The sequence below is a fragment of the Cetorhinus maximus genome, chromosome 17, assembly GCF_964194155.1.
Source record: "Cetorhinus maximus chromosome 17, sCetMax3.hap1.1, whole genome shotgun sequence".
Lineage (NCBI taxonomy): Eukaryota > Metazoa > Chordata > Chondrichthyes > Lamniformes > Cetorhinidae > Cetorhinus > Cetorhinus maximus.
This window is the reverse complement of record NC_135895.1, coordinates 76,506,196-76,517,643: the sequence shown is the minus strand read 5'-3', so window position 1 is coordinate 76,517,643 and position 11,448 is coordinate 76,506,196. Positions and strand designations below refer to the sequence as shown.

At 47.5% G+C, this 11,448-nt stretch overlaps 1 protein-coding gene across 1 annotated transcript; it reads right to left on the bottom strand.

Annotated features, from left to right (window-relative positions):
* Positions 1-1,725: 1,725 nt before the first annotated feature.
* Positions 1,726-11,108, bottom strand: LOC144692804 (immunoglobulin kappa light chain-like). Its single transcript, XM_078561880.1, has 4 exons — positions 10,985-11,108; positions 10,494-10,798; positions 8,845-8,926; positions 1,726-2,876 (listed from the first exon to the last, which is right to left on the bottom strand). The coding sequence occupies exons 1-4, from the start codon at positions 11,031-11,033 to the stop codon at positions 2,548-2,550; spliced, it is 765 nt and encodes a 254-aa protein (XP_078418006.1). The 5' UTR covers positions 11,034-11,108; the 3' UTR covers positions 1,726-2,547.
* Positions 11,109-11,448: the final 340 nt, after the last annotated feature.

Below are 11,448 nucleotides of genomic sequence, written 5' to 3'. Positions count from 1 at the left end.
ATCGGAAGTTCTGGGCCAATGGATCAGACGTCCAAAAGGTTGGCCAAAGATGTTGACTTTAAGGAGTGTCTTAAAGGAGGAAAGTGAGGGAGAGACGGGGAGAGGTGTAGGGAGGGAATTCCAGAGCTTGGGGCCCAGGCAGCTGAAGGCACGGCCACCAATGGTGGAGCGATTCTGATTAGGAATGCACAAGAGGGCAGGATTAGATGAGCACAGATATGTCGGAGGGTTGTAGGGCTGGAGGAGATTCCAGAGATAGGGAGGGGCGAGGAAATGGAGGGAATTGAAAACAAGGATGGGATTTGTAAAATCAGGATGTTGCTTGACCAGGAGGTCAAGGACCAATGTTGGTCAGTGAGCACAGGGGTGACAGGGGAATGGGACTCGCTCTGAGTTAGGACACGGGCAGCAGAGTTTTGGATGATCCCATGATTGCGGAGGGTAGAATGTGGGAGAGCAGCCAGGAGTGTATTGGAATAGTCACATCCAGAGGTAACGAAGGCAGGGGTGAGGGCTTCAGCAGCTGATGAGCTGAGACTGGGGTGAAGTCGAGCGATGTTATGGAGGTGGAAATAGGCGCTCTTAGTGATGTGACGAATATGAGGTCGGAAGCTCATCTCAGGGTCAGATGTGACCCCAAGGTTGTGAACAGACGGGTTTAATCTCAGACTGTTACTGGGGAGAGGGATGGAGTCAAGAGTTAGAGAACAGAGTTTGGAGTGGGGACTGAAAACAATGGCTTCAATCTTGCCAATATTTAATTGTAGGATTTCCTGTTCATCCAGTACGGGATGTGGGAAAAGCAGTCTGATAATTTAGCAACAGTGGAGGAGTTGAGAGAGGTGGTGGTGAGGTAGAGCTGGGGGTCTTCAGCGTACATGTGAAAACTAACGCTATGCTTTCGGATGATGTGTCCGAGGGGCAGCATGTAGATGAGAAATAGGAGGGGCCAAGGATCGATCCCTGGGGGACACCAGAGGTAATGGAGCAGGGACAGTTTTAGCAGATGAGAGGAGGAGCCGGGAGTGTTTGGAGCGCTCCAGCCAGATCTGGCGGTGATGGATAAACCAGTTTCAAGTCTGCCTCCCTTGGATTAAGTGAGTGGAGATGAGGGTTGTAGCAGGGGGAAGGGTCAGGGTGAGGGAGAGGAATGGTTTTATTGGGGACTAGGATATGAAAGGTGGAGGTGAGGGTGAGGTTGAGTAAATCAGTCGCTGCAGAAATGTTGTGGTGATCGGAGGACCAGAGACGAGATCGTTGGGATTTTGAAAGTGCAGTTGTAAGTGAATTGGGGAATAGGTTTTTCCAGGGATGGATACAGAAGGGGGTAGGGTTGTGCTGTGGAAGGGGGATGTGGGTGGGGAGTGATACAAGGAAGTGATCAGAGATGGTCTTATCTGTGATTGAAACTATGGGAGTAGCGAGACCACGTGAGATGGGAAGGTCACGGGGAAGGTCGTGAATATGGTTTGGGGAATTGTGATTGTGATGATTTAATCCCAGCAACTTCCAGTTTCTTTTCTGTTTTTAATCTTGTGAATTCAAGAGATTCGAGATAAAACTGATCATTTTAAAATGATTGATAATTGTCTTTGAACCAAATCGTCTGTTGATGTTTCATTGATTGACAGGCCAACCAGCCAATCAGGACAATCACTTGCTGAAATGCAGCCAATCAGCTGATGGGGAGGTGGGACATTTCCAAAGCACTCACCAGACAGAGACTGAATATTCTTAATGTTTATTACCTTTTACACATTGACATTTACAGAAAAAAGACTTGAATAAACAGCCCAGCCAGAGGAAGCTGGAGAAATTCACAGGGAGAATGGAGATTTATTAAAACGCTTGTGGAGATTTTCTCAAGAACATGAGAATCCTGTCCCTTTAAACAGTGACTAAACCTTAAATTGTAACTGCAGGGTGAGCAGGAAGGGGTCTGGTTTACTGAAGCAGACACTTCGGAGGGTCACATTATTTTTGTACAGCTGACAGTCTTCAGCATCTTAGAGAGGTTTTACTTAGCATCACGAGATTAAACTGTCCCAGCAAACACTCCCAGGGCAGGTACAGCACGGGGTTAGATACAGAGTAAAGCTCCCTCTACACTGTCCCCATCAAACACTCCCAGGGCAGGTACAGCACGGGGTTAGGTACAGAGTAAAGCTCCCTCTACACAGTCCTTATCAAACACTCCCAGGGCAGGTACAGCACGGGGTTAGATACAGAGTAAAGCTCCCTCTACACAGTCCCCATCAAACACTCCCAGGGCAGGTACAGCACGGGGTTAAATACTGAGTAAAGCTTCCATTAAACTGTCCCCATCAAACACTCGCAGGGCAGGTATAACACAGGGTTAGATACAGAGTAAAGCTCCCTTTACACTGTCCCAATAACGTGCCTTAACCCCTGACCCTCAGAAGTGTCTCAGAGCCGGTCCTGAGAAGGAAGAGAGTTGTAATTCGGTGCTGACAATGACCTTTGCCCTCCCAGCTCACCCCTGTTCTATTTAAAGTTGTGTCTCCTCTGTGGACTGTCTCTAACACTCTACGCACATTCTGATCTCCTGATGCTCTTGCTGAGGGGAGAGGAGAGGCTCTCGTGGGTGACAACACAGGAGAAGCGGGCGTTGGACTCCCAGCCGGAGCCAGAGAGGGTCAGCAGGCTGCTGACGCTGTAGGTGCTGTCCGAAGCTCGCAGGTAGTTGCTGGTCTGAACCCCGTCCGAAATGGCTGCACCGTCCTTCTTCCACTCCACCTTCACCTCATCGGGATAGAAGTGATTGGCAAGGCACACCAGGGTGGCAGTGCCCTTGGTCTTGACCTCTTCCGGGGAGGGGGGCAGCAGGGTCAGTGTGGGTTGTGACTTCTCACTGCCTGAAAGAGAAGAGAAGGAAGTTTAATCACTGTCTTTATAATGAATTTCAACTTCCCGAATATTAACTGGGATCAGATCTGTGTAAATCTATAGATGATGTAAAATTCTTATAATCCATCCAGGTGAATTCTTTTAGCCAGAACGTAACAAACCCAACAAGAGAAGGGGCAGTTTTAGACAATTTCAGGGAATGAATCTGGGCAGGTGGAAGGTGTATCAGTGGGAGAGTATCTGGGTAATAGTGATCATAATTCAGTTAGATTTAGAGCAGTTATAGAAAAGGATAAAGCTAGACCAAGTGTAAAAGTTGTAAATTAGAGAAAGGCCAATTTAACTAAGCTGCGATTTGCCGAAATGGACAGGAAACAGCAACTTGAAGGTAAATCATTGTCAGAGCAGTGGGAGGTTTTCATAGAGGAGAATTGTGAAATATTTGATGGGATATAAATAGTGCAGAATTCTCCCAGATTTGCACAAAGGGCACTGGCGTGTGGGAGACAGATTGTTTTACATCCCCTGTGCCCTTGCCGCTCTCAGTCTTTCCTCCAAGTGGTGTTCACCATGGAGGAGCACTGATTCATCAACTGAGGGAGGGCGGTACGTGGTAATCGGGCAGAGGTTTCCTTCCCCATGTTTGACCTGATGCCATGAGACTTCATGGGGTCCGGAGTTGATTTTGAGGACTCCCAGAGCAACACCCCACTGACTGAATACCACTGTGTTGACACCTCTGCTGGGTCTTACCTGCCGGTGGGACAGGACATACCCGGGGAGGGCGATGGTGGAGTCTGGGTCATTATCTGTAAGGTATGATTCTGTGAGGATGACTCTGTCAGGCTGTTGCTTGACTGGTCTGTGAGACAGCTTTCCCAATTTTGGCACTAGCCTCCAGATGTTAGTAAGGGGGACTGTGCAGGGTCAACGGGGCTGAGGTTGCTGTGGTTGTTTCCGGTGCCTAGGTCGATGCCGGGTGGTCCGTCCGGTTTCATTCCTTTTTTGTGACTTTGTCACAGTTTCTAACAACTGAGTGGGGGCTGGGCCACTTCAGAGGGCAGTTAAGAGCCAACCACATTGCTGTGTGGCACACAGCAACACCTGGAAAATTGCCCAGGTATGTCCTGTACACAAAAAGCAGGACAAATCCAACTTGGCCAATTACCGCCCCATCAGTCTACTCTCCAACATCAGTAAAGTGATGGAAGAGGTCATCAACTGTGCTATCAAGTGGCACTTGCTCAGCAATAACCTGCTCACTGAGGCCCAGTTTGGGTTCTGCCAGGGCCACTCAGCTCCTGACCTCATTACAGCCTTAGTTCAGACATGGACAGTGGAGCTGAACGCCCGAGGTGAGGAGAGACCGACTGTCATTGATATCAAGGCCGTATTTGACTGAGTGTGGCATCAAGGAGCCCGAGCAAAACTGGAGTCAAAGGGAATCAGGGGGAAAACTCTCTGTGGGTTGGAGTCACACCTAGCACAAAGGAAGATGGTTGTGGTAGTTGGAGGTCAGTCATCTCAGCTCCAGGACATCACTGCAGGAGTTCCTCAGGGTAGCGTCCTCGGCCCAACCATCTTCAGCTATTTCATCAATGACCTTCCTTACATCATAAGGTCAGAAGTCGGTGTGTTCGCTGATGATTGCACAATGTTCAGCATCATTCATGACTCATCAGATACTGGAGCAGTCCCTGTCCAAATGCAGCATAACCCGAACAATATTCAGGCTTGGGCTGACAAGTGGCAAGTAACATACATGCCACACAAGTGCCAGGCAATGACCATCTCCAACAAGAGAGAATCCAACCATCGACCCTTGATGTTCAATGGCATTACCATCACTGAATCACCCACTATCAACATCCTGGGGGTTAGCATTGAGCAGAAACTGAAGTGGACTAGCCATATAAATACTGTGGCTACAAGAGCAAGTCAGAGGCTAGGAATCGTGTGACGAGTAACTCACCTCCTGACTCTCCAAAGCCTGTCCACCATCTACAAAGCACAAGTCAGGAATGTGTTAGATTGCTCTCCACTTGCCTGGATGAGTGCAGCTCCAACAGCACTGAAGAAGCTGGACACCATATTTAAACTACAGCCGTGCGCACACTTCTCAATGCTTGCAGCCCGGGGCTGCTCCGGGGAAGACATGGCCCCAAAAGCCAAGCAGAGTGCAGCCCCCGATTCAGTGATACATTCCTGGGATGCCTTCTGGACACTGTGGAGGCCCATCCTGATGTCCTCTACCCCCGCTCTGGCCGCAGGAGAGCCATCAGTTTCAGATTTTTGGCTGTCTCACCATATTATTCCCACTGCTCACCATGACACCTGACACCAATGGGGCCGGAAAATTCCGGCCATAGTGAGAGAGGAAATATTAATTGTTGGAAAATATTCTGAGGGACATTTTAATCATCTTTGAGAAAGATACAACCAAGGACAGTCAACATGGACTTGTTAAGGGAAGGCCATGTCTGACTAACTTGATTGAATTTTTTGATGGGGTAACAAGGAGGGTTGATGAGGGGAGCGAGTTTGACGTGGTCTATGCGGATTTTAGCAAGACTTCTGACAAGGTTCCACATGACAGACTGGTCAGAAAATTAAAAACTCATGGGATCCCAGGGAAAGGGGCAAGTTGTGTTTCAAATTAGTTGAGTGGCAGGAGGTAAAGGTTTGATGTTAAGCTGGTTAAATCATATTGGACTGTTTCTTCGACATTTGTAAAGAGGGTTTCCACAAATTCAGCACTGAAATGGTTAATAGTAAGAGTGTTTAAAGACTCAGTGTCCCTCTAAGACCCTGTTAAGCTGTCAGGAATCTCTCACTATTGATCAGCCTGTCCGGGGGAAACAGGTTCAGCATTAACAATCCTCATGTCACACACACATCGAGAGAACTTTATCCCAGAATGTTGGAGCACACTTGGAACAACCCACTTCAGGAAGAATTCAGATTGGGTGTCATAGAATAAAATCATAGAAAGCTTCTGGCACAGAAAGAGGCCACTCGGCCCATCATGTCTGTGCCCACTGAAACATGAGCCGTCCGGCCGAATCTCACTTTCCAGCATTTGGTCCGTCGTCCTCCAGGTTCAGGCTCTTGAGGTCCATATCCAGACACCTTTTAAATGGGTGGAGGGTTCCTGCCTCTGTGACCCTTTCAGGAAGTGAGTTCCAGAGCCTCATCTCCCATCTAATCTTTCTCCCAATCACTTTAAACCTATGCCCCCTAGTCACTGACCTCTCTGCTAAAGTAAGTAGGCCCATTCCATCCACTCTATCCAAGCCCCTCATAATTTTGTACATCTCAATCAAATCTCCCCTCAGCCTCCTCTGTTCCAAGGAGAACAACCCCAGCCAATCCAATCTCTCCTCATAGCTGCAATCACATCCTTCCTGTAATGAGGTGACCAGAACTGCGCACTGTACTCAAGTTGTGACCTCACTAATAATTTATACAAATCCAGCATAACCTCCTTGCTCGATACCTCGGCTAATGATTGAAAGGATTCCATGTTCCTTCTTAACCACCTTATCGACCTGTTCTGCCACCTTCAGGAGTCTGGACATTCACCCCAAGGTCCCTCACTTCCTCTACACCTCCCAGTATCTTCCCATTTATTGGGTATTCCTTTGCTTTGTTTGACCTCCGCAAATGCATCACCTCACACTTCTCTGGGGAGAATTCCATTTGCCACTTTTCTTTCCACCTCACCAGTAGATTGATCTCTTCCTGCAATCTACAACAATCCTCCTTATTATCTACCATGTAGGCAATTTTTGTGTCGCCTGTAAACTCCTTGATCAATCTCCTGCATTTATGTCCAAATCATTAATATATACACAAAAAGCAGGGTACCGAGGCCTGAGGCCTGCAGACCCACACTGGAAACAGCCTTCCAGTCACTAAAACACCATCAATAATTACCCTTTGTACCCGGCCACTGAGCTAATTTTGTATCTAATGGGCCCCATTCCCATGGACCCCATTGGCTTTTATTTTATTAACCAGTCTGCCATGTGGAACATTCTCAAAAACCTTGCTAAAATCCATGTAGATAACATCAACTACACTACCCTCATCAATCCTCCTTGTTACTTCCTCTAAAAAGATGAACAAATTATTCAGACATGACCTTCCCTTATCAAATCCATGCTGACTGTCCTGGATTAATCTGTGCCTTTCTAAGCGACAGTTTATCCTGTCCATCAGAATTGATTCCAATTATTTGACCACCAACGAGGACACAATGACTGGTCTGTAATTATTCGGTCAATCCCTCGCTCCCTTTTTAAACAAAGGTACAACATTCTCAGACCTCCAATCCTCTGGCACTTCATCTGTATCCAGTGAGGATTGGAAAATGAGGGTCAGACCTTCCACAATATCCTCCCTTGTTTCTGTTAACAGCCTGGGGCACATTTCACCCGGCCCTGGTGGTTAATCCATTCTCAAGGATGCTAATCCCCCTCATACTTCCTCTCTCCCTATGTTTATCACATCCAATATTTCACACTCCTCCTCCATAGTGACAATGTCTACATTGTTCCCTTTCTTTTGTGAAGACAGACGCAAAGTATTCATTCAGAACCATACCCACATCCTCCCCCTCCTCACATAGGTTACCTTTTTGGTCTTTTATGGGCCCTACTCGTCCCCTAGTTATCCTCTTACTCTTAATGTATTGAGAAAACAGCTTTGGGTGTAGAAGGTTTGAGATTTCATTTCAAACCTTGCCGGCCAACACTGGGGCGACGTCAAGGGTGAGGCTTCAATTAATCTCAAAGTCCAGGGGTCAGACAGGGTCAGTGTGAGGTCAATGGCACCTCACAGGGTCACCATCAGGAATCTCCAACTTCAAAGAAAGGCTTGCATTTCAGTGGCACCTGTCACCACCTCAGGACGTCCCAGAGTGTTCCACAACCAACTGTGCACAGCAAGATCCCAGATATCAGTTTAACAATGAGCAGATAATTAGATGTGTAGTAATGTAGATTGAGGGATAAACATTGTCCAGGAAACCAGGGGGATCACCCCTGCTCTTCTTCTCAAAGCACCGTGGGATATTTGACATCCCCCTGAGAGGGCAGACCTCAGTTTGTCTCATCTGAAAGACGGCTCCTCTGACAGTGCTGCCCTCCTTCAATACTGCACTGGAGTCTCAGCCTGGTTTATGTGCTCAAGTCTCTGGAGTGGGATTTGAACCCACAACATTGTGACTCTGAGGGGCGGGTGCTACCCACTGAGGCAAGGCCGACACCTTATGGTCCAATAGCCCACCATGTTCACCCTCCCAGCTCACACTTGGAGGAATGAGCCCACTTGGGGAGGGTGGAGCTGTTCCCCAGTCAGAGACAGTGTCTTCAGGAGAGAGATGGAGAACAGATTCCGGGAGGCCTGGAGTCTAGAGGGTGACATTTAAACATTCGGGGGAAACGGGGAGTCTCCCCGAAACCCTGGAACACTGAAGCCACTGGATTGTGGGCCCTGCTCTACCTGTTTGTCATCAGAACTTTGCCAAGAGATAACCAGGGAGCGGAGAGAGCAGAGTTCAAGCTGGGGGAGGTGGGACCTCGGTGTGTCACTGTGCTGGTGCTGTGATCAGTTATATCAGAGACTGTGAGAGGGAGCCAGAGCTCATATCAAACTCTGCCCGTGTCTGTCACACTGAGACTGACAGGAGTCTAGTGAGTGATTTCACTCCATGGTGCAGCAATGTCAGCACAGTCTGCAAACGTCCAGATCTCCTCGAGACGGTGGGTAAAAGTTGGTTATTTATATCTTGCTGCTTAAAGGGGGGAATGTAATGAAAGAAATACAGCTGGGCACCCTGTTATACACAGTGTTGTTCACTGAACCATTTCATTCACTGCAGCTCCTCACTAACACCTTCAACGATTCAGCATTAGTGTTTGAGAAAGTTTCAGTATTGAAAGGGTTAATAAGGGAGGATTGGGGTTTACTTACTCAGTCTGAGTTTGGTTCCTTTACCGAACGTACCCCACACTGAGATCTTCCAGTGCAGGGGCTGTACAAAAACCTCTGCTCTCTGCTTCACTCAGTCACTCTCACCCTCTCCCTGTCTCTCATTCACACTCACCTTTAACTCACTCTCACCCTCTCCCTGTCTCTCACTCACACACCTTTAACTCACTCTCACCCTCTCCCTGTCTCTCACTCACACTCACCTTTAACTCACTCTCACCCTCTCCCTGTCTCTCACTCACACTCACCTTTAACTCACTCTCACCCTCTCCCTGTCTCTCACTCACACTCACCTTTAACTCACTCTCACCCTCTCCCTGTCTCTCACTCACACTCACCTTTAACTCACTCTCACCCTCTCCCTGTCTCTCAGTCACACTCACCTTTAACTCACTCTCACCCTCTCTCTGTCTCTCACTCACACTCACGTTTAACTCACTCTCACCCTCTCCCTGTCTCACTCACACTCACCTTTAACTCACTCTCACCCTCTCCCTGTCTCTCACTCACACTCACCTTTAACTCACTCTCACCCTCTCTCTGTCTCTCACTCACACTCACCTTTAACTCTTTCTCTCTATCTCTCTTTCTCTGATTGTCTCTCTCTCTGTTTTTCTCTCTCTCCATCTCTCTGAATTCTGTGCAGTTGTGCTTGAGAAATTTGAGAACTTGAACATTTTATGATAAATCTTCCAGTCGGTCTTCAAATGTGGACATGGAAAAAAGGTAAACATGAGGCCTTCAGTGCGTGGTGGACACCACAGGGACTGGAGTGTGTAGTGGACAGTGAAAATAATTTGTTCAGTTTCCTTTCTTGTGTTTATTATATCTTCTGTCTAACTGGGTCAGTACAGGAGGTGGGACTGTGTGTCCATTATTATATATTCTATATAACTGTGGGATGTGTCAGTACAGGAGGTGGGACTGTGTGTCCATTATTATATATTCTATATAACTGTGGGATGTGTCAGTACAGGAGGTGGGACTGTGTGTCCATTATTATATATTCTAAAAACTGTGGGATGTGTCAGTACAGGAGGTGGGACTGTGTGTCCATTATTATATATTCTATATAACTGTGGGATGTGTCAGTACAGGAGGTGGGACTGTGTGTCCATTATTATATATTCTATATAACTGTGGGATGTGTCAGTACAGGAGGTGGGACTGTGTGTCCATTATTATATATTCTATATAACTGTGGGATGTGTCAGTACAGGAGGTGGGACTGTTTGTCCATTATTATATATTCTATATAACTGTGGGATGTGTCAGTACAGGAGGTGGGACTGTGTGTCCATTATTATATATTCTATATAACTGTGGGATGTGTCAGTACAGGAGGTGGGACTGTGTGTCCATTATTATATATTCTATATAACTGTGGGATGTGTCAGTACAGGAGGTGGGACTGTGTGTCCATTATTATATATTCTATATAACTGTGGGATGTGTCAGTACAGGAGGTGGGACTGTGTGTCCATTATTATATATTCTATATAACTGTGGGATGTGTCAGTACAGGAGGTGGGACTGTGTGTCCATTATTATATATTCTATATAACTGTGGGATGTGTCAGTACAGGAGGTGGTGCTGTGTGTATTGAGGTTTTTGTAAGGCTCTGTATCACTGTGTATGCAGAGCTGCTATAGCCCTGGCAGTAATAATCAGCGACATCCTCATTCTGTACATTGCTGATTGTCAGGCTGTATTTAGTGCCAGATCCACTGCCGGTGAATCGCTCCGATGTTCCTGTGAATCGAGTTGTTGCCGAATAAATCAGGAGAGTGGGTTTCTGTCCTTCTCGCTGCTGGTACCAACTGACGTAGCTGCTACTAACAGACTGACTGGCCGTACAGGTGATGGTGGCCGTCTGGCCCAGGCTCACTGACAGCACCGGGGGAGACTGGGTCATGGTGATGTCCCCACTGATACCTGAGGGGTAATAAAGAAACAGAGTGAAGTAAGAAGTGTCACACAAAGAGCCTGTAAAATGAGATATTGTTAGAGACAGTGACCGTTCCTCTGCTTTCAGCATTTTCCCTTCAATCACAAGTCAGTCGAATTGGATGGAAATGGAGAGCAGGAAAATATTCACAGTGGAAGGAGTGGGATTTGTACCTGCGATGCAGAATGCCAGAGGCCAGATGAGCTGGATGGCTGAAATCATGGTGTCTGCTCCTGTCCCTGTGCCTGGTCACTGATAAACTCTCCCTTCACTGGGCTCAGCTTTATAAAGCTGCAGCCTGTCAGAGTCTCACTGGCTGTTCCTCAGTATGTAAATGGTATCACCCATAGAAAACCACGTCAGCACCTTTCACTTCCTCTTCAACTCCCTCCCTCCCTCTCCCTCCACTTGTCCCTCATTGTCTGCCTCTCTCATTCTCCCTCCATATCTCTGTTGTTCCCTATTTCTCTCACACTGCCAAGTCAATCATGGCTCCCGTCACAATGTCACTTTTTGATCTCCCTCCATGCCTCTCTCTCCTCTCTCTCTCTCTCTCTTTCCCTCTCTCTCTCTCTCTCTCTCCTCCCCTGACCCCCCCCCCCCAAGTCTCTCTCTCTCTCTTTCTCTCTCTCTCTGC